At 42.3% G+C, this 27,380-nt stretch overlaps 1 protein-coding gene across 1 annotated transcript in view; it reads right to left on the bottom strand.

Moving 5' to 3' along the window:
* EFCC1 (EF-hand and coiled-coil domain containing 1) overlaps positions 1-5,516 on the bottom strand; it is a 53,101-nt gene extending 47,585 nt beyond the window's left edge. The window contains exons 1-2 of the mRNA XM_059823194.1: positions 4,827-5,516; positions 3,005-3,411 (exon numbers count right to left, since the gene is read on the bottom strand). Coding sequence (XP_059679177.1) covers positions 3,005-3,411; positions 4,827-5,516 — 1,097 coding nt within the window. The remainder of the gene's footprint in view (positions 1-3,004; positions 3,412-4,826) is intronic.
* Between the last annotated feature and the right edge of the window lie 21,864 nt (positions 5,517-27,380).

Below are 27,380 nucleotides of genomic sequence, written 5' to 3'. Positions count from 1 at the left end.
GGCGGAGAAAATAGGGAACCAAAACCTGACACATACATCCAGTGCAGAAAGAATAGGATGCGCACCTTGAGACAAGAAGTATCTGTGAACTATTTGGTCAACTAGGTTGGCTTCAGAACCTAATGACATGACAGGGACATTGCAAACCCTGATACAGGAACCTGCATACTCAGAAAAAGTTCATGTTTAAGTCATACGAACTTAGCAAACATTTACCAGAGATGATGATGGCAACATTTTGAATTAAATTTGCAGGAATATGAATCTGTGGGCAGAAAAGGCAGTTAGAATTAGGTACCCCAATTCAGGAAAACATTTAATCACTTGCAGGTACTTACACGCTTTCCTGAATAGATGCAAACTATGTCATTTCCTGAGTTAGGGATTATAATTTAAGGTCATTGTTGTGATTCCAGACCTAACTGATACCAAGTTGGTGTAAGATGAAGGTCTAGAAGTGGGATTTAGATGCTTAAAGAGCTTTGAAAATCTGAACCTAAAAGAAGAAAGCACTTTCTTCTTTACTTTAGAAAAGCAAAAGTATAAATAGGAGCAGCATGAAAAACTCGCAGAGCGGTCTCATTCTTGAATATGATCCTCTCTGGAAGAAATTAGACTTTGGCTGAAGTAAAATAGTGGCCATACCAAGCCAGTTAAGGTGAACTCTCAGGAGACAAATCTGCAGCCTTAAATGCTTTCTCCAGTATACTCAAATCCTCTCCTGTTTCTTTCCACTGCTACCTTGCAGCATTAATTCTTGCCAAAGCTAGATCCTGCTTAAATGCTTACAAACTTTTTGTGGTACTTGGAAATGGAGAAAACGGCTCACTGGAGTACTAACTTAAATACATACTGACTTAAATAACATTACAAGTAATACAGTTGCCAATTGACTGAGAAACCTGTGGGCTATAGCGGCTGTCCCTCCATCTCTACGCTTTGGCCAACTCGTCAGCTTCCCCTCAATGTGCACTCCTAGCACCTCACCCAAACTACGCCTGTGGGTTTTGGACTTCACAACAGGAGAAGGTGATTCTTTATGAGCAGCAGGAGCTTCTGCCATCTGTAGCACAAGGGTGAGCAAGCAAAGTGAGCGGGACAAGCTACGGTGCCAATGGCTGCACAGGGTAGAGATCGCTGTGCTAGAGCTAAGCTCTTTCATCACAGTAACACAGAGCCCTGCACCGCTTCACTTGACCTATTTTCTGCCAGTTTGGGCATCTCTGTGCCACACTGTGGAATTATGGCATTCCACAGACTCTGGAACTGTGGAATATGACCACAGGCATGCAAGTCACAATCATCATTAAACAGCTCTGCTGTTAAACTGTTTAGGCCAAGAGCCATATCGCATGGACAGGGAGATGGAAGTGCTTTATGACTAACATAGAATCAAGACCCATTAAAGGGTCTTGCACTTGGAAGCTGGCCTGGTCCTGTGCTAAATGTGCTGTGGGGCTAAAAAAGGGGTGTAGTTTCCAAATGGTCACTCTAGCACCATTCCTGAGATTTAGACTCACTTTAAATTAGCATGCAATTTTAAAATAAATATTACAGATCAAGATTATTTTACAAAGAGCATATAATTTACATTTTTAAACTCACACTATTTGTTTTGATGTAACCCATAAAAATTCCTGCTCTGCAAGGCCTAGTTGACATTTCTTATTGTCTTTAACTAGTTCATCTCTACCTGCTTAAAGGTGATTTTTCTCATGCTTCATCATACTTTCTGCAGGACAAGAACTCATCTTAAGTCCTTGGTGTTCATGCCAGGGAGAACTTGATAGTCTAGACAAGCAGTGTGATCTATCTCAGCACTAAGAGTTCTATCATTCATCCAGATATCCCTGTAAATGACAATCACCTTGGAGACCATGTGCCCTCACAGTGTTTTTAAAATCCTATAGATGTTTAAATAAATGCCTTTATCTTCGGCAAACACACAGGTATTAACATACACAACGCTTGCAGAAAGACACCGGATAAAATGATTATTTTTAGAATTTCCTTACTTCATAAAACAGTACAATAGCTATGATGCTACAAATAACTCCCTATGAATTCTTCTTATAAGCAAACAGAGGAAGTATAAGTTTAGGAAGAGACAAGGAGTTCAAAGTAGACAATATATTAAAATACTAGTTTTAGTACAGTTAGGAAAAAAATTAAATATTATCTTCATTTTGGGTCAGTAAAAATAAACACAACATTTCATTCCATAGTTCAGTTTGAAACTTGGGCAGAATTGCCTGGCACTTAGTAACCATCAATGAGTCCAAGTTTTGTCTGAGATAAAAAGCAAGAAATACAGTGAGCTATTAAATTTGTGACCAACTTTTCAAGTTTTGGAAACATATTTATTTATGCTATTACAAAAGTGGCGTTTAGTTGGCTAATGTATTTTTTGTTTGAGACTCCCACTATATTATTGTGTGGTTTTAGGAAAGTATTTTAACTTTTCTCTTCTGGGTTATAACATATTCTGTCAGTGAAGAAGTGATAAAGTCACAGTAGAGTTTAAAACTGCTGGCCAGAAGTTGGCCTCACGTGTTTTTCTCCAATGCATATGACAAGTTGAACAGCTTTCATAAGAAATGGAGTGTCAGCCATCTGATTACAGCTGGCTTTGTATGTGTGACTTAACTAGCAGGAAATGTCTGAATTGACATTAGTTAAGGTGAAAAAATAAGTGTGTTGGAAATGGTTTCTGAAGGACTGGCAGCAATTTCTTTTGAGGCTTTCTTGAAGCATTACTTTGTTGTGTCCTGTTGCTGTGTGTTTGAGGAATAACTTCAGCTCTCTGTAGATCAAGCACCCTTATTTTGGCCTACCTCCCACTGAACGGGCCCAGTTCTGTTACGGATCCCTACCAATAAAATTGGTAAGTAGCTTCTAATTTTCCTCTGGCTACGTTTTAGAAGATGTATTTGGAGACATTTAATAAGCTACAACCAATAAATACTGTGATTTTATGGGTGTTTTTTGACGGACTCAAACTTACCTGTAGTGCTGCAATTCCGATTCTAGCTGCTGAATGTATGTTTGCAGATGTGGCACTTCGTTAGCTTTCACTTCTAGCTCCTTCACTTTGCCAAGACTGTTAAGGACGGCATGTCTCGCCTCTTCAACCTTCTTCCTCATTTCTGCTTGTTCCCTCTTCAAGTTACGGTTGCAGTCTTCCAGACTGACCAGAGCTTCCTGAGAGCTCTTCAGCTCTCTTTCCAACTCTTGATTGAACTTAATTGCTTCTTCAATTTGCCCATCCCTGGAGCTCCGGATGAGTTCCACTTCCTTCAGGACACTTTGAAGGCACTTGGTCTGGGAGTGGTTCTGCGTTAACTGTCTCTTACTCCCTATAAAACAGGTCCCCTCTTCCTTATGGTTAGCGTGGCTTTTCCGCAGTCCTACCTGTAATGGAGAGGAGCAGAAAGCAGGGAGAAATTAATGCATTTTAAAGCAACTGACATTTTAATCAAAACTGAAAATGGCTGGATTGTTTTTTGTTGTGTTGGTTTTTTTTGTGACACATAGTTGATCAGCAGCTAGTAAACTACTTACCTTTGCGAAATACAGAGACAAGGAAACAATCTCTGGAAAGTAGTTTTTAAATATGTAGCTATAAATTTCATTTTAAAACTACTCATTAAAGTGGAAAATTAGGTTATTGCACAAGTTTCTGTATAGCTTTAATGTCATTACTTTAGCCTGTCCTCAAAAGACAAGTTGTATTCTGAAAAAAATATTTCCAGTTATGTGTTTTAAGTCGTGTTCAGTAGAAGTGGACAGAGAGCAGCTGGTGGTGTTCTGGACCTCTCATCTTTGTTGTTCTTCTCATTCTTTCTGGGGCCTTTGACTGGTGACTTCGTGTTTGCTTCTGACTTCCTTTCACTTTTCCAATGAAAACGGCAAAAGCGGCTTGCACCTGCCATGCTGGATTTTGTGAAGGTGGACAGCCAGCTAATGCCAAATGGAAGTGTCACACGTGGAGGCCAGTTCTGTGAGCGTTGTGTTAGTAGTCTGGTCAGACCTGCCCGAACAATCGGGGAACTCAGCCCCTCAGTGCTTTGCCTGTTCTATGCTATTTCATGCCAGAGTAATTTAACTGCTGTGATGTATGTATGTCTTCCACTGGAGCCAATACCGCAGAAACAGAAACCAGCCCCAGAATTAATGGGGCTCTGCAGAGGAGCCAGAGACTATTTATCAGCCTGTTTGCAGAACTGGCTCCGACTCTGAACTCTCGTGACCACCCCCTGAAGAAAACACACTTCTAAAGTTTCTGATGTTGGAATGTTTCTACATTTATGACTGAGTAATTGCATGTGCTTGTGCAGGTAAGAATCCAAAAGTTCCTTCTTACTTTGGAAAAAAAACCTGCAACTGTGTGTAACGGGCATAGAACTGCCTGCATGCGCAATAGGAAAAGCAGCATTTATACATTCAGGTCTGTTAAACTGACATCCACAGTTTTAGCGGGGTGGTTTTCAGTGCATCCCTTAAGTTTATATCATGTCACACTGGTGAAAATATGACATTTCCCCTTAAAGACCGCGTGTAAGCGAGCTTTGCTAAAAAGCTGATGTCGAAGATGAAAGAGCAGCCTAGGTCTATGCCATACTCCTTTCATAAATCGCTCTGGGGCCGGAGATTAACAGCGTTAATTAACAGCGTTATTTAACGCCGTTATTAACAGCGGATTGTCGGAGAGCAGCATCCTCCCCACACTCCACTTCAACCGGGGGTAACTTACGCCGCGGGGCGCCCTTGGCGACCGGCACCGCAGCCGCGGGGCGATGCCCGCCCCTCGCCGGCCGCGCACCCACCTGCAGGGCCAGGCAGCGGGCGTCGCTGCTCTGCAGGGCGGCCCGCATGTCCTCCACCAGCTCCCGCAGGCTGCCGTTCTCCTCCTCCAGCTTGGCGATGCGGTCCTCGGCCTGCTCCAGCGCCACGATCTCCTCGTAGCACTCCCGCGAGCAGGGCCCCGCCGGCCGCCGCCGCGCCGCCTCCCCCCCGCCGCCGGGCCGCCCCGCCGCGCCGGGTCCGGCCGGGTCCCGCCGGCGGCGGCGGCGGGGGCTGCGCAGGCGGATCTGGGTCTCGATGTGCTCGCTCTCCCGGCCCAGCGGCAGGCGCGGCACGGCGCGGCGCGGGGCGCTGCCCGCCTTGGTGCTGAAGTAGCCGCAGAGGCGGGCGTGGAACTGGCGGAAGGTGAGCTCGGCGGAGAGGCCCTCCCACAGCCCCGCGCACTCCTCGGGGTCGGCCGCCGCCTCCGCCGCCTCCTCCAGCCCCAGCACCTGGCAGAGCGTCCGGAAGTCCTCGCCGGGGATCCTGCCCGCCCCGGCGCAGTCCAGGTGGTGGAAGATCTCCTGCAGGTACTGGTCCAGGCCGGTGGCCAGGACGACGATCTCGTTCTCCACGCCGCGGTCCAGCCCGTAGTGGTAGGCCAGGGCGCTCACCAGCCACTGCGTCCGCCGGGCCGGCCGCCCGTACGGGTCCCAGCCCTCAGGCGGCTCCATCGCGCCCGCCGCGCCGGCCGCGCTCCCCGACCATCCTGCCCCCGGGGCGGCCGCCCCGCCGGCTGCGCCCCCGCCCCGCCTCGCAGCCCGCCCCGCTCGGCGTCGGCGCCCGCGGGCGGGGCGGGGCGGTGTCCCGGGGACAGAGCGGCGCGCCGGGGGCTGCCACCGCCCCCCGCCGCGCCGGAGGCTCCCGTGCCCCCGGTGGCGGCGTCTCTTTTCCCACCGGCCCCTTCCCGACACGGAGTTTTAGGCTTCCCCCTCAACGGGGGCTGCTTTTGGCGGCGTCCGCTGCGTGCGGCCCCCTGGCCCTGCGGGCTCCACCGGGCAAAGCGGGCAGGTGCCACCCCGCTCCGTGTGTCGGTCGGGAAAAGGGTTTCAGCCAAGCCTGAGCTCGAAGTTTATTTCTGACTTCTTAACTGATTTCTTTCCGCTGCTTTTTCAACGTGAGCAGAACGGTAACGTTGCAGAATCCAGCATGACAAGTAACGCTTGCGAACGAGTGAGTGGTCCTGCTGAATTCATGAAAATAATGTGCTTAAAAGTTGGTCATCTTTGTCAGAGAATCATGGAATGGTTTGGGTTGGAAGGGACCTTAAAGATCATCTAGTTTCAAGCCTCCTGCCATGGGAGTTTATGTTTGTTTGCTCAGGTTTCTTCACCTCCGTAGATGTGGCGTCTTTATGGTATACGGTATGTGTTTGTTAAGTTGTTGTCTGTGGTAGAGATGAAGAAACGTTAAACTGGTTCAAATGACTGAGTTTTCCAAAGCAGTGATTTCTGTCACTTTTTGGTTATGGAATGGGACCTCTTTGAAAATCAGGTGTGATTCAAAAGGAGTACCCAGCCTTAACCAGTTCTACTCAAGCGCTTAAAAACCTTTCCTGTGAACACCAGCTACCTTTCCTGCATTAGCAGCCCACTGATTTCAGAGGGAGGCTGTGCACAGCATCCCACCAATACTTGTTGAATGCAGCTACAGTCAGGGAGCAGCAAGAGCAGGGCTGCTCCGCCGGCAGGGACACGCCACGGGCTGGAGGTGACCATGGCACCAGCCATGCCCACAATCTGAATAGGGTGGCAGAAACAGGCTCCTTTAACAGCCCCAGACAAGGCAAGGTGGTGAACCAGGTCTGGGGTCCATCCAAGGAGTCCAGTGAAGAGCAGCAGCACGTAAGGCCAGAGACAGGGCTGGTGGAAAGACTGCAGTGCAGGTCCAAGGTCCATCCAGTAGACTGGGCAAGGACCAGATAGGTACACCTACAGCATCGCTCAGGGGAGGACAGGGGGCTCAACGCTGGGTGAAAATCGAGCTCTTGGGTTGGGGGTGTGGGTGGGGGTCCCGCCTGAGGTTATGCAGGGCAGGCAAGGTCTGCTGGTGGGCTCAGGGCCCGGACGCTGCTTTTACTTCCCACAGTTGAATGGGAATGTTGACTGAGTTCCGTGTGCTGTGCATCATCAAGAAAAAGCATCCTTTAGAAGGCGGTTGACCTTCCTCTTTACTAAAAATCAGATTTCTGATTGTTTCTGTGGTAGGCTGGCACTTTGTAAGTGTGCAGTCATTAGGAATCTCCTGTCCAGCTCACGGATTTTCTAGAGGGTTTTTTGGGTGGGTTTTTTTGAGGTATTCTGGTACCTTTAAAGAGAGTTTCTCCCATTTCCGTCTTGTTTGAAGCGATACATAACTTGTAAATTATGTTTTTGATTGACTTGAGGAGTGACTGGATGAACTGATAGGTTTTTTCCATGGCTAACATGTATGTATATATTCCTTATTCCCTCTCATGGCCATGTATACCTATAAAACTTTAGCTTTTCTTAGTCTGATAATGTTATTAATGCAATAAATTGACTTAGGGTCAAACTGTCCCTGTAATGCAGCACCAGAGACAGACAGGAAAGCCAAAAGCATAAACCTTGAATGTTTTTAGCAGATACTATGTAAATCCACATCTGTTATCCACACACCCCAAACCGACTAACCCCAAACACCAACTAAAGCATCAAGGCCCTGGAGTTAGACAGTGCAACAGTCTAAACTTCTTTTGGTCTAGCTAGTTTCAAATTGTAAAAATATTTATCAAGTGGAAATAATTGATTTAAAGGCTGACAGAATCTTTACCAGGCTATAAACCTGTCAGCGTAAATTTTACTTTAGCACCTACGGTTTCCAGTTGGATTTCTTGGTGGTGTCTCTGGGTGGAAGAGAGGCATTGTTAACAGCGCTGGGGAACATTTGGGCCTCTGTTGAATTCCTCGTTGCCCATCTGCTGGGCTTCTGGTTTGAAAAAGCGAAGGACGTAAATGGCATGACAAATCTTTGGCTTTCTGTGTTATCACTTGAACAGGGAAATGAGAATGTCCGAATGATGTCAATTTACATTTGCCAAAGTTTCATCTCTGAAAGAAAGCAGATACTTGATACCAGCAAAATACCCCAAACCTTTGGCTGTTGAATTTCGTTTGATTTTTCAGGAAAAGCTCCAACTGCTGAGCAGGTGGGTTTTGCACCATGTTTTGTTAAAAAACAACCACCTGACGCAAGACTGTTAAACACCGGACAACTGTGAAAACAGTTGGACCAGAGAAAACCTAAATGTCACCGTAGCCTCCCTGTGACAAGGGGGTTGCATTTGGTAGAAGTGAACTTTCCTTTTGCAGCCTGCTTTTCTTTAAAACGAAACCGTGAATTCCTTCACACTTAACCTTTTTCCCAGTGCAGTGCTTCTGATATCAGAGGTACAGAAAAGCCTGTCACGGTGTAATTACGATGACTCTTGTATTTACTGCCAACCATAGCAAGACTAAGAGTTTACTCCTGACCCAGACAAGGTTTGCTTGTTCCTTGATTTATTCTCTAAACCTGCTCAGAGAGATGGCAAGATTTTCTTAAGTATTCAAGGACTTTTTTTTTTACTAAGTTGTTCCCAGTTCTGGTAGTGCACTCCAGCATGAAAGTATCTTGAAGGAGTCCCAACTGTAGGAAGAGCTGACAGGAAAGCAGGATCTGAATGGAATGGCTGTTTCTCCAGTGCAGTGGTAATAGTTGGAAATTAGAAGTATATTAAAATACTGCTTTTGAAATTACTTAACTGGATATTTTTATTTTAAGAGGTTAAAAGGTGCCACAATCAGACTTAAGCTTGTTTGCCAAAATCATTGATGGAATAATGTTTTAAATTGTATTAGGTAGCCATGGCATTAGTTAAGACATGCAAACTACATTCATAGAAAAAAAAAAATGGCTTGAGCTTAAGTTAACTATACTTATATGTTATTTCATGCTTCATCTGTATTGCAAGACCAAGGATCAGCATAGTTTGTGTTTCTGCCTGATGTTCCAGGTTATCAGTAGTCTGGTCTAATTTGTGTGGCGGGTGGTTGTTCAGTAGACAGGACCAGCCAGAACTGCGGGGCTGTGGAAGAGGCTCATCTTGCCAGAAAGATCACTTCATTACAGTAAAAAAAAATTTTTATTCCTTCCAGACTTTCTACTGTCAAGGAGAAAAGTGAAAATGTAGTGCTAAGTACCTAAAATTTGTTTTTCAAACCCTTTCCAACAAAGTCATACTGTGATGTGATTTTAAAATTGTTGTTTCTGAAACAGTTGCTTTCACAAGGAACTTCAGAGATGAGTTAAAATAATATTAGTGGTGCAATGTTGTTCTTGGCATGTTCTTGAAATTACTTGCAACTCCAAAATGTCGGGCGTTGTCTTTTTGTTTGTTAGGTCCAGCGTATTGGGACAGCTCTGCTTATACAGTCAGACAAGAAGGAAAAATGTAATTGAACGTCCCGATGTGTCATGTATTTCTAACTCATATAGGGCACCTCAGTAAGCTTCTGAACGTAAGGAAGATGTCTATGTTAAAAATGGACAAGAACTGGTGTCTGGAGCCAGTGGAGCTAATGGGAAACCACTGAGGTTGACAAAAGACCTTATCTAACTGCAACTTAGTTTTTATCCTGAGTGATATTACTAATTTGGTCTTTCTTTTGGTGTAAACTATTAAAAGGGAAGAAATTACATGTTTTGTAGTCTACAGAGGAAACAGCTGCTTCTCTCTAAATAACCAGGTGTTGTATTTGACATTTCTTAGCAATTCAGCATCTGGAACAGTTTTAGGGATCTCCTACAGTAATTAGAAAAGAGAAATCTACTGCTTTCAATGTTTATTTAGTGGTGCTCATGGGGTAAATGTTTTCTTTTTTATGAACAAATTTTGGAGTAAATGGAGGAGGGAAAATGAGAAATTCACAATAAGGGTAAGCGAGACCAGAATTTGGCTTGTAGTGCTTCAGTCAATATTACTCCTGGCTTTCTGTTTCTCTAGCTGGTAACTTTGCCAGCAGTTCCTGTGCAGGCTGTAGGGAGCAGACGCGATCTGAGCCTCTGATACAAGGTTTTGACTCCTGTTAAGAGCGAGTATCTAAATTACTTCAGAACATATTTTCTTTCTAAAACATTGATGCTGTCTTAATTTCTGCTGTAAATTAGACCATAGATTCGCAGGATAAAGATGTATTATTTTTGTGTCCATCTGCCCATTCCCATGTCATCGAGAACGTGGAATCCCTGGAAAATCAGAATCAGTTTCCTCGTTGGGTAAGTTGGACAACTTAGCGTAGGGTCCCCCCAAATGGCATGCTGGACAGAGCGCTGCATAGAGTTAGATGACACAAAGAACATGGGTATCCCCTATTTCTTGTTATTCTGAGGTTTTATGCACTTTGCTGAGGATTCACAGGCCTGAGCCTTTGCCTGAGAGGAGTCGTGAGTATGAGTTTCTGGCTTCTGATGGTTTGGGCTCTGCCAGCAAGTAGGGAGTGTGTCCCCTGTTCACCACTTGCTGAGACTCTTCACGCACTCTAAATAAACCAACAAAGATCTTAAGACTCTCTTTTCCTATTGAGCTCAGCAGATCTTGAACTCCTTTCACAGCGGTACAGCTTCAGCAGGAAGAGCAGAAAATGCCCCTGTGCTCCTCCTGACGTGCAGCCCTGATGGTTAGCTAGGTCCCACTCCTGGTCAGAAGATGGAGGCGCAGCAAGGCCTCAGGGAAGGGCAGTCGCAGACATGGCTCTCCTGCCTGCAGGGTAAGTGTGCAGGCTGTGGAACTGGTTGTCCTGCGGAAGGCATGACACGCTGTCCACAGCCTTTTGTTTCCTCGCAGCTGTGTTTAAAAAAGAAGCGTTGCAGTTTGGATGTACCCCAGTCTGGTGTATCTACAGCACTTTTGGTCTGAGGGCTGAAGTGGAAGACTGCTGTCTAGGATTTGGGTTGTGATCTAGTGCAGGTGTGAAAGGAGCACTAAACTATTGAATCAATTTAAGATTTGGATCCTTCTGGGCTTTATGTGCTTTTCAGTTTCGTATGAAAAATTCAGGTGCTCTCATTGGGTTTGTCTGATTTACCAAACCACATGCATGAAGGCAGTGGCAGATAAGGGAATAGCGTACAGCAATCTGTGTATTCTTCTGTTCGTAGAATACTCCCTGAATTGTTGAAGCTTTTATCCATCAGGAAAGTGTTTCATGACAATCGTGTTTTATTCCATTGGCATTTTAATTTCCACTCAGCTGCTTTTTCTCAGACAATTGAGATGCCAGCCTGAGTTCCTAATGATGGGTTGTGAGACATAATCATGTGGGAAAACAAAGAGAATCGAAATCTGTGAAATGAATCGCCCCACCCTTTGTCACCCCCCTTGTGTGAAATATTGTCAAGCTAAATGGAGTAAAGTGGGCTTAAATACCGAGCTGTTCATGTGATGTGTGGTTTGTGCAAGAAGATAAAATGTTTAATTATTATTTGGTTTATAATTGTCAAACTAATCCTGTAATGGTTTTGCTGCTGTCTAAGGAAGGGGAAGTTGATAAGGAAGTTGTGCGTATATGGAATGTTAGTTATCGTTTAGGCAATCTGAGTCTCTGAAAAGGGAGTTGGTGAAGAATAACTAACGTGACCAAATTCACACTACGGTTTGTTGCTCAGTGGTTTGGTGTGTAGATAATCCTGTGTTACTGCCTCCGAAAAATATACCTCTATTTCTGTCTGGTTTATTCTTATTTCTGCTGAGTCATTTGGATGGTCATGCTCTTCAAATTACTGAAAAGTGAACATGCTTAGACATCTTCTTGGTTTGTTAGCTGCATCCATAATTAATTATATACTACCGATCGTAGACTATCCTTGTCTCATTCCTTTGCCCACTCTACTGTAAATATCATCCATATTCAAGACAACAAAGACAAATTTATCCAGTAGGGAAAGAAATTGCAAATGTTTGAAAGGCAATGTGATTGCATTTTTGGGGGGTTTAATTCCAGGTGTATGTGGTAGTGCTGACTTAAATGTTCAGATTCATAAAAGTACAGATGTAATTTGGACAGGTGTTGCTTAGGTTGCAAACAGGCTGCCGTGCAGCGCTCTGTGCCGGTGCGGAGGTTGTCTTCCCTGCTGCTCGGCGGTGAAGCTGCTGATGCGAGGTGGCTGCCGTTGCCCGTCGCGGGTGGCGCAGCAGTCTCATGCCCCACTCCTTGCCATGTCAGATGCCGGTGGCACGGAGCTGGGCAGGGTGTGCAAGACGTGGAGGAAATCCCTTCTCCGTAGGTTTAGCTCGAGTTGGGTCGCTCCCTGTGTTCCTTACAATACACAGTCTGTGCAGAAATGATAGAAATGGAGAAAAGTGTTTTAAAATGGAAGAAAGGGGTAAGCATGTTGGCAGGGAAAGCCTACGCTGTTGGAAGTGTGTGAGGAGTCGGCGCCGAGAGGTGCAGGTGCTCTGGCGAGATGTTTTCCCTTGAGTTCTTCGCTGGGTAAAAAACTGGCTGGATGGCCAAGCCCAGAGAGTCGTGAATGGAGCGAAATCCAGTTGGCGGCCGGTCACAAGTGGAGTCCCCCAGGGCTCAGTTTTGGGACCGGTCTTGTTTAATATTTTTATCGATGATCTGGGTGAGTGGATTGAGTGCACCCTCAGAAAGTTTGCTGATGACATCAAGCTGGGTGGGAGTCTTGATCTGCTTGAGGGTCGGAAGGCTCTGCAGAGGGATCTGGACAGGCTGGATGGATGGGCCGAGGCCAATTGTATGAGGTTCAGCAAGGCCAAGTGCCGGGTCCTGCGCTTGGGTCACAACAACCCCACACAATGCTACAGGCGTGGGGACGAGTGGCTGGAAAGCTGCCCGGCGGAAAAGGACCTGGGGGAGCTGGTCAACAGCTGGCTGAATATGAGCCAGCAGTGTGCCCAGGTGGCCAAGAAGGCCAACGGCATCCTGGCCTGTATCAGAAACAGCATGGCCAGCAGGAGTAGGGAGGGGATCGTGCCTCTGTACTCGGCGCTGGTGAGGCCGCACCTCGAATGCTGTGTTCAGTTTTGGGCCCCTCACTGCAAGAAGGACATTGAGGTGCTGGAGCGTGTCCAGAGAAGGGCGACGAAGCTGGTGAGGGGTCTGGAGCACAAGTCTGATGAGGAGCAGCTGAGGGAGCTGGGGTTGTTCAGTCTGGAGAAGAGGAGGCTGAGGGGAGACTTTGTCGCTCTCTACAACTGCCTGAAAGGAGGTGGCAGAGAGGTGGGTGTTGGTCTCTTCTCCCAAGTGACAAGTCATAGGACAAGAGGAAATGGCCTCAAGTTGTGCCAGGGGAGGTTCAGGCTGTATATTAGGAAAAATGTCTTTCCTGAGAGAGTGGTGAAGCACTGGAAGAGGCTGCCCAGGGAGGTGGTGGAGTCACCATCACTGGAGGTGTTCAAGGAACATGTGGACGTGGCACTGCGGGACATGGTTTAGTGGGCATGGTGGGGTTGGGGTGGTGGTTGGACCTGATGATCTTACAGGTCTTTTCCAACCTTACTGATTCTGTGATTCTAGGACACACTACCCCAGCGGGAGGCCGCCGGAGCTGGCAGCCGCGCGCCCGGTCTCGGCACGCCCGTGCGCACTGCGGCTCGTTCCGCTGTAGCGCAGCTGTACGGAAAAGCAGCTCCCCGGGGGGAGAGGCCTGCTGCAGGGCGCGCCGGCCGGTCTCTGGTACCGAGTCGGTGGCCGAGCCCCGGCCCCTCCGCGGGTGCGCCGGGCGGCCCTTGTCGCAGGTGGGGGCCGGGGGCAGGCGCGCTCAGCCGCGGTACCTGTGTGGCTGAGGTCGCCCGCTCCGGCAGCGCTGAGCTGCAGGGGCTCCCCCGCCTCCCCAAAATAAACTCCTTTCAAAACTCGACTTCCCTCTGCAGTCAGGCAAGAAGCCGGTGGTTTATAGCTTCGGATGACATCCCCCCTTTTCAGCGTTTGGAGCCTCGTGTTGCTGTTCGCTGAACACGTTGATGCACTGTTAGCCTGGCTTATCACTCGGAGACTTGTGTGTGGACTGTTCCGGCACCCAAAAATTAGTCCGCTGGGTATGTGTGTTATGTGCTTTGAACCCATTTTTGAAATGGGAATTGTTGGACCTCTTCATGCTATCCTTCCTTGCTCCTGCTTTGGTTCTAGTAGGAATTTTTATTTCAGCACTAAAATAAAGCTCTTTGTCTTGTTCTGTAGCCTTTGAGTCTGTCGTCTGACTGTACGTCAAGATGGCAAAGCAAAAGCATAAGAATTCAAAGGCAGCGGAGGAAGACGATAAAGGAGAGATGACAGACTTGAATACAATCTGCTCTAAAAGCACTTTTGGAACTGAAAACCTAGAGGTGCCTGGGGGCAGTGGACATCTGACCCCAGAGGGTGAAAGCAGCAGGCTCTTCCCATCTGAAAAAAGTTGGGTGGAACTGGATGGCTCTCATTCCGTGACCTGCACATTCACAGTCTCATTAGCTGTCCCTGCCCTGCCTACAGGTACGTACCTGGCACAGGTCTTCCTAAGAACCCTTCTTTTATTAGTTCAGAAATTTGTGTGGCAGGGTTCTGGATGGATTAAGGAGGTAATGTTAGAAAAGATGTTAGTTGTCTTGAATTTTCCTGGGTAGATTGCTCAATAAAATGGCAGTGGGACATGGGAGCCTTTTGTCATCAGGTGGCTATCATTAGTGACTGAAAACCTTTCCTGACTGCTGACTCCTCAGTAGTCACAGTTATTCAAGTTGATGGTCTTAGCTGGTGCTTATTAATCAGTCATTGTTCAACAATGAAACTAAAGGTGTTTTTTGGCATGTATACACAACTTGGCTAATTATGATTTTGGGTAGTTTAAAGGTGGTATTGTCATTTTAGGAGAAGGTATCAGCATAGAGCAGATGCAGCATGATTCTGCTATGGCACAGAGGTTTTTGGGTGTAGCAGGAGCAGGTATTCAGCCTTCCCATGAGCAGTGTGGAACTCCACTTTGTGGAAGTTATCCGCGTAACAGGACATACGTGCCTTGGGAATTACAATCACCGGACGTCACGCTGCAGGAAGAGAGGGTGAAGGGGGGAGTTCCAGGAACTTTATGGACCATTATGGTAGTGAAACCTGGGTAAGAATTGCAGGGTTGGGCACTGGGATGAGGGTTTCATGTTCAGCAGTTGACCGTGTGTGAACCAGTCATTTTTCCATTGTCGCACTGGAACGCCTATTACCATTTGGTCATTGCAGAGAGCATTAATTCTCCCTGAAAGCATCACCTTTGATAACATTGAACACTTCCAAATAATTCTAGTATTCTCTCTAGGACAAAAGCAGAAGAAATCCAAGCCCCCTGATAGGCGAGGAAAGAGAATTCAAGTTGATGAATCGGGAGCTATTCCAAGAATGCAACATTGCTATCACGTTGAGTACTTCCTTCTACCAGATGACCTCGTACCTAGAAAACTGGATTTGGTGTTGTTTGGGGTAGTTGCAAAGCTATTTACAGAATCTGATTCCAAGGTAAAAGATACAATAAAACTAAGTAATCCAAAATGTCTTATACAGAAGGCGGGAGAATGCTTTCAGATACGGAGTGATGTAGTTGCATATTGTTTTAACAGCTGCTTAGGCCTTATCTGCACACGCAGATATAGAACAAATATTAAGGATGGAACTTGACTCGGCTAGTCCAGATCAGCAGTAACTTCTTCCATTTGTAGTAAGAGGCTGGTGGATTTCAGAGTATTTTACTTTTATTTTCCTCTAGATTATCAGTTTACTTGGGATTATAGCTTTTATCTTTCAAGTACCAAGATAATGATACAATAATTTGAAGGCAACTATCAGTTTTATTAACAGTGAAGAAAAAAATGGAATTTATGCCTCTGATCTTTGTTGAGGAAAAAAAGATTTTTAAGGTACTTGAGGAATTTTGCAAATTTGGTTTTGTTTAGGCATGTGTCTAAATGAATCCTACACGTTCAAATCCAGGAACGTAAAAATTGGATATATTGTTTTGAATACACCTTAGTTTATTACGAAATTATTTCTAAAAAGTCAATGCTAAAATAGTTAATTTTTTTTTGAGAGAGAGGCTGTAGGTTTTAAAGCAGCCTGTGCTCTCAGGTTTTGTTTTTGCATGACAATCTTTCTAATGGCCCTCTTTGATTGCTTTGCACTTCTTCTGAATATCAGCTTGATGTTTTTGTTAAACAAAACGCACTTGCAAAGTTGCTGATTGAAATGTGTTATATTGGCGACTCTGATGAGTGCTTTGTTCTTACAGTTTACCAGCATGTACATGTGAATGTTAGTGCTGGTGCTTTAATTTTGTAAATACCAATTCAGCATTTTAAAGTGTGTATATTTGCTTTTACAGTATTCTGCAAAGTCTTCAGTCGACATCTCATGTTGAGCAACAGCTTAATTGCTGTTTGTTCTTACCTCAGGTCTTCGTATCAGACCTTGACTACTTTGTCTGAACCCCACAAAATACGCTGCTCTGACACAGCAAGGTGGGGTCACGTAGGAGCCAGTACAGGCTGAAGAAATAAGAAATGTACAGTTGGAGAGCAGTGGTGATAGTGGTCAGCACGTGAATACAAGTTCTTCAGTACTGGTCAGCTCCTGTAAAGCTTTTCACCTTTTCTTTTAATAGGTTATTACACCATGGTTGGAAAATGACAAGATGTGGCTATCATGGAACCATAGCGTTGATATCAGTGTCACTAATGAATATCTAATAAAACTAAGAGATCACAAAATCATTTTAAAAATCTGGGATACCAAGGACAAAGTTTCCTCAAAAGCGAAGCTTAGTGTGCCAAACATTATTTCTTCACTAGAAGGGGATGCAGAGGCTGTTGATAAGTCTAATGCAAACAGGCACATTGTAAAACATATCTTGAAATTGTGACTGCACCTATTGATAAGTTATTGTTGAGATTATTTGACATTCGTACATCATTCCCACTAAAATAATTCCTACTTGTTTGTGTTTTAATGAGTGCATGAGTCAGTTTTTGAAAATTTTGATGGCAGGAAAATATAATAAGGCCTATAATCTGAATCTTTGAAAACTAGCGAGTTATTTGAGGTTGTTGGGTAGTAATGTCAGTAATGAGTGTATTCATTTTTCAAAGATGCATTTTTCTTTTTGTTGTCCTGAGAAGAAGCAAAGCTTGTACAGCCACATTTTTATGCTATGCATATTTCCATTTCATCTTCTCCCTCTTGTTGTCTCCCCCAACCTCATAACTGGAATCTATGCCTAAATTTTGGTCACACTAGCTTGAAGGGCAGTGGTTTCAAAGACAGTTATTTTATAATTTATAGTTAATTTTTACTAGTTCAGTTAATGTAATTAGAGGAGAGAGGACCTTGTTAGGGCTCTTACAGACGTGTATGAAATGAGATGTCAGTCCTTAATAAATACCAGAGAACTAAGCATGAGATGAAATATATAGGAAATGGTGTGTCCTTTGTTCTGATGGCCTGAAACTACTGCTAAAATCAATTTTACTATTAAAATATGTGTAATTTGTTAGTAAAATACTGTAATTGTTCTCCCTTTCCCATGTGTATCAGTGGATTGAGTCTTGATGAGGTTATGAGATTTTGAATGCTAGTTAAGACAGGGTGGGTTTTCTTTTGATTGAACTGATACTAATAAATCAAACGTTTGCTCAGATGTGGTGAGTTTGTCTTTGCAATTGATGGAAATTTCTGACAGTGTTTGGTTTTTCTCTTTAAGATAGGTTGAGTACCTGAGCAGCTGTTGTTGAGGAATGGAGACTTGTTTGTAGTTCAGTATTTTCTCAAGAGCAGCATTACATTTTAGCAACAGGAGGAAGGCAAGGCAAAGGATTAAAAGCTTTCCCTCCTGAAGTTGCGCGCTTTCAGAGGAGTCTGTATGGTGAAGTCCCCTCAGCTCACTGCTAGGGCTGTTTGCCTCTGGCAGGCCCAGTATTCTGGGACTTCTTCTGAGTATGTATTGTTGTGCAGTACACGGAGAGAACATTTTGTGCTAGGTTCTTCTGTGGGCTTTGAGATAAATCTCAGTAACTCTGGTGATTTTCATCTCCAGACAAACAGAATTGGAGTCTAAGAGTGGCATCTTACAGATAGCAGGAAAAGGGGAAGAGGTGCCATGGGAAAATCATCGCTCAGAATTTGAGTGGCCCAACCAGACTAAGCAATGAAGTCTAAACCAGGGTTTTCTTTATTTTTTATTTCCTTATAGGTGGGGTAAAACATGCAGTGCTGTTGCAAAGAAAATTCTTTGAAGAAAGTCAACCAGCACCCAGCTGTACAAAACTCAAAGCAGCAAAGAAATCCAAGGCACAGGAGGAGTCTTCAGCCCTTCCCGTTGAAGGTATAACAATATGAAAACTGGAACTGGCTTATGGGTGAAAAGGGAGGGGGGGATGCAATGGCACCTTGAGTAATAGGTAAGCAGGAACTGGACTGAGGATTCTACCGAGGGAACAAGGTGTTGCAGGAAGACTGAAGGTTTTATAGTTAGAACAAGTTTTTAATAGAGCTGGGACAGAATAGAAATTTAGCTGACTCACAGAGCATCGGGGTTTTCTGCTTCATGTTTGTAAGTGATTGCGTTAATATCTAGAGCCATGACTAGAACATAAGTTCCCAGATTCTTGCTGTTTCTCAGCTGTTGGCAAATATCTGGAATGCAGTAGCAGAATGTCACGTTTCCTTTGAATTACTAGTTCATGGGGAAGTATGAAAGGTTATTCGTGACATTGGTGGGATCCCGATTGTATGCAGTTTTGTAATCTGGCCTTGCCTTGTGCCTGTTGAGAACCTGCAGCAAAGAACAACAGAATCTGGCCTTGCGTCAAGCGCAGTGTGTTAGTAGCCACATCGTCTGAAACCCTGCTTGTCCCTTTTGGAGCCCTCTTCAAGTCTGTTCACAGGGAGGCTGAGACTTCTCTGCGCCTGGGCACTGCTGGACTGAGCAGCCGTGCAGAGTGCTCTGCGGTCAGCTCATGGTACAGGTTACAGTGCCTGCCTGGGGATCATGGGGGTTGAGAGCTCACAACAGCAACTGAGATCAAGAGCAAATGAACGAAAACTTAATGAAAGTTAGAATAAATATATAATGCTGAGAAATCTGAAAAAAATTAGGTCCTTGGCTTTCCAGCTGGGCCACCAAGGTTAGTGGAAACCTTTTGCCTGATTTTTTTTTTTTTTTACTTCAATTTTCAGTCTCCACTATGGAGATAATATTTGACATGTTACAGAAAGCATTAAAGTTGAGAAAGCACAAAGATACTTTAGCAATGAATGTTACAGAACTCTCCAGGAGGACTTTAGTAATTCTTTTGCTACACCACGGTTACTGCTTGGGTACTTTGTAAGAAATGACCCAAGCCCTGCATTGTGCAGTAAGAAAAAAGCTAACTCCTGAAATATTCTTTCATTGAGCAACACAATGAACAATAATGTGCTACCTGGGGTGTAGGACCATGGCAAAATGTGTTTAATCATCATCTGAGGTCTCGGATACATAGATGTACCGAAGGGCTGAATTCAAGCAACATAGACCTTTTATTTTGAAATTTTCTACTTTTTGGCAGTTGGCCTTGCAATTTAATAGTTGTTTTCACAGAATGTTTTTATAAACAAAAAATGTCAAAAAAGTACTGGAAAGCAACTGTTAATGAAACTCTATATTTTGACTTCAGTAATCTTGTGAAAATGCAAACAAAATGTTTGCTTCTTTGTTTTTTCCTTAATTTTAGATTTTTACTGTGAAAACAAAACTAACAGCTAGGTCCTCACTCTGTTATGTCTGTGATTTTGTAGATCTACAAACAAAAATGGAGTTGCCAAATATTTAGATAGAATTATCCAAAAGGAAACCTTGTTACTGCAGTAAGGTACTGGGGATTCAGTGGATAATGTGATTTCCTCCTACATTAGCATCTGATGCAGGGCTGCTTACATTATCTTGGGGAGCTTCAGTTGGTTATCTTTTAAATACTTTTTTCATTTTTTCTAATGATTAAAGACATGCACCATCGAAGTAGGAGTAGGTGAATTCCTGGTGTAATTAAGCTGGCAGAATGCATCTGTATTTTGGTGGTAGTGCCATCTAGTGATGGGCCCAGAGGGGATTGATGGACCAAATATTGAAGCCTGCAAAGGTAGCAAGTGTGTTCAAGGAGATAAAGGACAGGAACACAGCTTCCAGTTCAGATGAATGGAAAAATGCCAGCGTTTTGCCTACATGCTAACCTCTTCTGTGCTAAGGAAGAAAGGAATGTCCTGAAGGTCTCTTTTTATGTTTCTTTTCATTGCCTTTGAAAAACTATGTGCATTATTGGGTGTACCAGTACTTGTGCTCTGTAAAACGGGTAAGTTGTTACAGTTTCTCAGTATCCTGCTTATAGCCAGGTAAAAACCTAATACTGCATTGCTTCGTCTTTGCTTACTTCCACATAATAGCGAATTTTGTTCTTTATTCTGTGGAACATGCTCAGCTATTCAAGTGCAGATTCCTCTGCCATTTATACAAAGTTGATTTGCTCTAATCTTGCTGTGATTGAGTCCTACATCTCAGTGTAATTAAGGCTGATACATTGTGAGGCTAAGTGTTGAGTAGTTAACACTGAAATATGTGACTGTAGAGTGTTTTTCTGTAATTAAATGACATTTGAAGACAGTTAGGTGCAGTATACCATACTTCTGGCATATATAAAACATTGACTAAATATCTGGACATTTCTACACATTGTGTAAGAGATCTGGACACTGGTAACATTACTTGTTTTTGGTGACTATTCACTAGAATAGCAACTGGAACAGTTTATTAAAATAAATAAGCAAAAGTAATGTATTATTTCTTAGGTATGCAGTCTTTCATGCATTAAGATATGTTATTGACATCAGTACCTACTAAAGTACAGATAGGACATTCAGGACTAACAAAATATTACTTGGGTATTCTCATCTCATTTTAATTATTTGTTAATTCCAAGTTTTGTTTTAAATTGCCGCATGATAATTACCACAGAACTTATTTTTCTAGAAAATAAAGTATGACTTCATAATATTTTAGTTTATCTGTGTGATCTTTCAAAGTTCCTCAAAAATATTTTAATTATATATTTTAGGCTTATTCAAACTCATCTGTGACACGGAGACAAAAATTAAATGGGTCTTGGTTTTGAGTTACAAATACAGATAGCATAAGACTTCTCACCCCATTTTCCTAGGGCTTTACAGATGCATTTTGTTGGTCTTATGGGAGTTACCAAAACATAGAAATACTTAATAATAAATGTAAAACCTGTTTTAATTCCGCAGAAGAAACTGATCTGAATGGACTAGCAACATCTAATTGTGGTTTGCCACATCCATCAAGGACAGATGACTTACGTACAGTGAGGTAAGAATGTTGCACTTGCCTTGGGAAATGTTCACGCGTTAAAAATACAGTTGAAGATACGTAATTGTTTTTCAGTATCTATTGTTTTTTAAACATTTTATAATTATACTGTGTTTTCAGAAGTGGTTAACTAGTGCTTCTTGTACCTATGCCTACTGATTGTAGGAGAGGAGCAAAACCATTAAGATTCTCTTCAATACCTCAAGCTTGTTATAGTATATTTGGGGTGAAGAAGCTGTTTATGAAAAAACTACTTAAAATAACAAACTTTGCTCAGCTTACTTGTTTGTGTGTGTTTTTTCTTCTGTTCACTTGTGTCCTGTCACTTCAGATTTGTGGGATGAGGTAGCGTCATTAAGAGTAGATGGAGGAGGAACGAGGAGTTGCTCCACTGTGGGTTGCTCAGCTGAAAGTGTTAGGAAGTGGCAAAAGTGAGGAGTGGTGTTCAGGGCACCTCATTCTTTTTGAAAGGTTGAAGGTAGTGTCAACAGTAAGAGTTGCTAGCAGAGCAGGCTTTGCTGGCTTGTGAGCTCAAGGAATCAACTCTGTAACTATGAATTTGTCTTGGCTCAAATTACCATGAGGTAATTTTCTAAAGCAATTAAAGTAATCCTGAGTTTATACTGCTGTAGTAGCATAGTTCCCTGTTTGTTCTGTTCTGCTTTTAAGAACAATTATTCGCTCTTTTGGTTTAATAAGTCATTTGTTTTAATAGTTTTCAGGGGTAAATTTCTAACAATCAGCACGTAACTCTCTAAAATTGTAGAAAAGGTTAGAGGGTTCAAGACTTGAGAAACTATAACATTTTAAAAAAATCATATTTTCTTGGGTATTATTCATAATGGAAAACTTTGCACTTGAAATAGAAATGAATCATGAATAGGGTGTATCTCAAATACGTCATCCAGAATGTCATCTAAAAAAATATAAACTCTTAAATTACCTTCTCAAGGTTCCCATTTGGTTCTATAAAATTAATTGGTAATAGCACACGATAACAAATCCACTCCTGTATTCTATGATGTGCTTTCTCATTTTATGCTGTTATGCAAGTTTAAGAATTTCTCCCGATGAAGATTTAGTCAGATTGTTACTCTGCTCAAAAGATAATGAAGTCAAGGAAAGGACTCTTAATGCCTTCAGCACAAATTTATGAATAACTTTACAGATGGATGTTTCCGAGTATTTTGTACTTAGTGAGAACACTACTATTTCTGATGAGTGCATGTGTAAGTAAATCTTGCTGTTCAAATGGTATGGGTTTTGTGTGGCAGAAAGAAAACACGCATTTGTAGAGATGAAGAAAATCAGCAAGAATGTCTAACTGCATACGGAAGCAAAATCTTTAGTTTATTTCAGATAGTTTTCATTTAAGTGCAAAACCATCTTTAAAAAAATCATTCTCCCAACATTTTGAAAATCCAGCTGCCTTGCTTTAGGTTCCTAGCCTGTATTCTTTTGAGCTGCTACAGACTGGATGCTTCTTTAACAAAGGTGATGTACTGTAAGATTTGAGATTTTTTAATCAATGTCTTGTTATATCATCTTGCGTAATTCTTGGTTTGCTGCCTGGTCTGTTTTTAACAGTCCTCAGTTCCTGGTTTGTGGGCTAAATAGACACTTCCTGTTCATGCCCCCCATATTGTAGCCTTTACTAATTTCCTTCCGCATTGTATTTTTGAATACAAAATAAATACCGTGCGATTGCGTGATAAAACAAAATGGGGCCCTCTGAAGCTTTGTGACTGCTAGAATCAGTTGGGCTAGTGTGTTTATATCTTATGTATCTGTGTTTGAGAATAGAAATGGAAAAAAAAACCTTTGGAATGGGATTTTATTTGTTGATGGCTTATGGGAGGAGATACTCGGTGCAAATGTGAGTTGGTGGTGTTGAAACTAAGTAGGGTTTTTACTCCAAAAATAGCACTGGTAAAATCTTGCTCTGTAACTTAGAATGTGAATTGTTGCTACTCTGTGTCCCGTGAGCACGTCCTTTCTGGTCAAAGCTGGGTGTCCATGTTGTGTAAGATTTACTGTAGAACTCCAGGGCATTTCCTTACTTTGGACTTGCTCTGCATTTCTTAAACATCTTTATTGCTGAAGTACAAGGATATTTGAAGGATATTTGTTCAGTTTAAGTCTGAAAGTGCAGTTTTCCTTATGCTGTTGCTGTTTCCTTGCATGCATTTATACTATCTGTCATGCCAGGAACAAAATTCTGATGAAATATGGACAAATGAGATCAGTATTTTGCAAAATTAGGAGCATCTGTTTAGTCTTCATGCAAACAGAACTTTTGGTACAGATTAACTGGAATAGAAATCCTATCCTTTTTAGGTAGAAATATTGTAACGGTTTTCTAAAAACCCCCAAAATCATTACTGGAAATGTATTACAGAGGTATTACAGTCTAATGACACAAGAGCTATGTAAGAATATTTATCAGGGTATTAGTTCTTCTGGAAAAATTTAACTCTTCAAAGTGAAGCTCAAACAGGATAAAATGAGTTATTATTATACCTGTAAGTACATCACTGTTGCTTTTTCATATACCTGAACATTCTCATTCCACCTGTATTGTGACTGTGGTGATGTTTCTTTCTAGCTTCATGTTCAAAGAACTATTATCGTAATGATCGTTCCTTGTGGAGGACTAGTGAGTTACCTGACAAGCAGTCTACATCTTTACTCTAAAAGCAAATCTGAGATTCAGGAGGTTATATTGTACCAATTTGATAGCAAAGTTTCGCTGCTCCTTTGCACACCTGGAAAATAACCTTTTTTCCCCCTAAAGAATCAGCTTCCTTCTTCCTTCATTTTGTGTCAAAAGTCTACAGCCAGGAAGTACAATCATGACAAGCCAGTCATGATAATTATACACCGCATTTCTTCTCTCAGATTGATTCCAGATAAATGCTTAATACTGCTGTAAATGCCCACACACGGTCTGATATCCTCTATACCTTTTCAGTGGGGAGGTTTCCAACAAATCCACCAATAAATTCCATGTTACCTCTGTGAACTCCACAGTACACTTTCTTTAATTTATTTTCAACACCTGGAGGTTCCTCTATATAGTGATGGTCTCTAGGGCCTCTGACTCTTTGCGGTGATTTTTTTTTTTTTTTAAATTGAGGCAAATGAAACAGCCTTGGTTTTAGTTTTTGCAGGTCTGAGTTTTTTTCTTAGAATGATGGTTTACTTATAAAACCGCATGTAAACTTTTTTAATTTAGATTTTTTTATTCCCCAAGCAATAATTTTGACAGTCTGTCATTCACTACTTAATTAACCATATATAAACAATTTTGACTGTGTTTTTATAGGAATACAAAGATCTCAGAAAGCTGTATTTTTAATGTTGATCACTTTTAGTGCTGCAAAACCACACAACCAACCTTCTCTCTCCCCACTCCCAGCTGTTACTACAATCCTTTTTGAAACATCTCTGAGGATAGGTAGAGTTATTTGGGAAATGCTTGGCTTAATCTGTGTAATGAATTATTATTTTTAGTGCTATAAACATACATTGCTTCAAGCTTCACAGTCACAGTCTTGATTCATTGCTCACTGCATGGATACCTGTCTGAATTAAAATAATGTTTGTGAAGCAGCTGAAGAACTTAGACCTCTGAGATTAAAATTCCTGGGAGGAGGAAGAAGAAAGAATGTTTGAGAGATTTAATGCCAAGGATAAAGGGAGGATGTTGCACATATTAATAATTCTGAGAGAAAATGCTGTAGATTGTCTCCAGGTTATCCTATTCAATATTCAGCACCAGAAATCCTTAAAGTAATCATTGTGAGAAGCTATGGAGGCAGCAGTCAGGGAGAGTTTTCCTTTGTGTCCTAAGCATATAATACTAGTCGCACTCAGAGGTGACTCGATGACACGGAGTTCTTGTAGTCTGTGTTATTAGCAATAAAATGTTTGTTAGGTTGAAGTCTTAAAAAAAATAAATGAATGTCATAATTTGTGTGTAAAAGAGTAGACTGCATGCATCTGTCTACATACATTGGACTACGGTTATTTCATTATTAAACATTGCACCTCTCAAAACATCATCAAATGCCTTCATTTTCAAACTGGTATTATTATAAATCGTGCCTGTAAAGCTATGTAAAACAATGACCAGTTTTTGTGACTCCTGATGTAAAAATTTCTTGGCCAGACATTGTATTTCCTTGAACTGCATATAAAATTCTACCACCAATTCGGTCACCCCATTGCGAGGAATCTTTAGGGTTGAATGTGTTCTTCACAGATAAAACAATTTTACTGTGGTATGTCTTGTACTGCTGCCCTCCAAGTACAATATATAACAGTGTTCTGAAGACAGGGACAACAAAGCTGTTTATTCAGGAGATTTAAAATGCAGTGAGATTCATCTCTGTTAAACCGCCTTTTCTATTGTTTCTGATTAATGTTTATTTTTCTGCAGCAATAATACATCAAAAGTGTAAGCAATGTGTGTACTTTAGGGAATAAAATGTGTGATGTCTTGGGAAGAACCAAGCTGATATTATGAAGTTTGGGAAGCTGGTTAATGCTGAAAGTAAGTGACAGCATTCCTAGCTGCATTTTCCCCCTAAGAAGGCAGTTGCTCCTATAACAGAGCAAAACTGTATTAATTGTAGATTTCTGGTCTATCTGTAATTGTGTTTCAGGGTATACCAAATGTGAACAGTAATAGAACAGATATATTTCTCTTTCCTCAAAAAGCAGAGCAGATGTACAGAAAAATCTCTAAGTAAGGCATTGTAGTATGTACTACAAGATGTTTTACTTTATGCATCTCTTCAGGTACTTCCTTGGTCTCTTACTCAAAAGAGAAAGACCATGTATCCTGTTGATACCCTTTTTTGATCTCCTTTACATTTATATTCTGGCAGTTGAGCTCTTTTAGACTTCCAAATTTTTTTGGAAAAAAAATTTGTTTTTATGGAATCATTAACATGGCAGGGCTTTTTTTTTTTTTTTTAATTTTCCGTATTTCATAAATAACTTCAAATCTTTTTAATGTTTTCAGAAATACGATATTTGCAAAAAACAGATTTCTGGATAAAGCCCAACTTCTGAAGCAGAAAGCAGTTGCTGGTCCCCCAGTTAATTCAACTTCAAAAGAAACTGAGAAAACAAATCATAATGTGGGAATTCTGACGTATGAAGCAGACAAAATGGCCACTGAGAATGGTAGGTTCTGGATGGAATTACCGACTAGATTTCAAAAGGTAGATATGGAATAATAATAATAATAATAATTATTATTATTATTAATTTTTTAATTAAAGATTTCAAGGTTAAAACAAAGAAAAAAGTTATGGGACCTGTGCTTTAGTCTCAGCTCTGCCATGAGCTTTCTGTGTTTCTTCAGCAGTTAATAAAACTTTCTTTTTCCATTTCCTCAGCTAGTGGTGTGAAGCAGGGATGATGATGGTCCTTTTCTACCACTTGGAGTGTTCCGGGGTGAAGCGATGGGTATTTGCAAGGGACTTGGGTGTGCAGTGATGACATTTGTAAAACAGTTAAAGAGTAATGTTGGAGCTAAAACAACTATTCCAAGTGCAAAATTATCAAGCTGCTGTTGTTTCGTATCGCTTGCCTCGCTTTTTCCACTAGAGGCCAGGTTTTGATCTCTGGTTTACAGTCCATTTTTATTTCCAGTGCTAGTTCATTATGTTAAATGAAAAGCCACAGCCTCATTGAGTGATATTTTGCTCTCTCATCTGTAGCTTACGATTGACTAAGGCCCGATGTAAGGTGGGAGGAGATGATAACCACTGTGACAGTGGACACTAGAGCATATATTAACTCAGCCGTGTTAAATAGCATGCTTGTCGGGCCGAAAGTTACCATGGCATCCCAGGGCTGCAGTACACATTGCCCCCAGTACATGTTATAAAAAGTACATTTGCTTATCAGTAAGCATCACCAGGCATGAAAGATAACATTCAGTTGTAGTATCGTTCTATCAAAATAAATGAATGCACCAATAGCGTCAACCAAATCTTTACAACTGTTTCCTGTTGCTGTCCACTGTGGCAGAGTTTGGTGCTCCTGCTTTTATGGAGAGACCTTTTGAAGAGCAGTAACGAAAACAATAACGCAAAACAGGGCCTGCAGAGAACTAGGCAGGCATT

This window comes from Gavia stellata, chromosome 12, assembly GCF_030936135.1.
Source record: "Gavia stellata isolate bGavSte3 chromosome 12, bGavSte3.hap2, whole genome shotgun sequence".
Lineage (NCBI taxonomy): Eukaryota > Metazoa > Chordata > Aves > Gaviiformes > Gaviidae > Gavia > Gavia stellata.
This window is presented reverse-complemented; position numbering and strand designations above follow the sequence as displayed.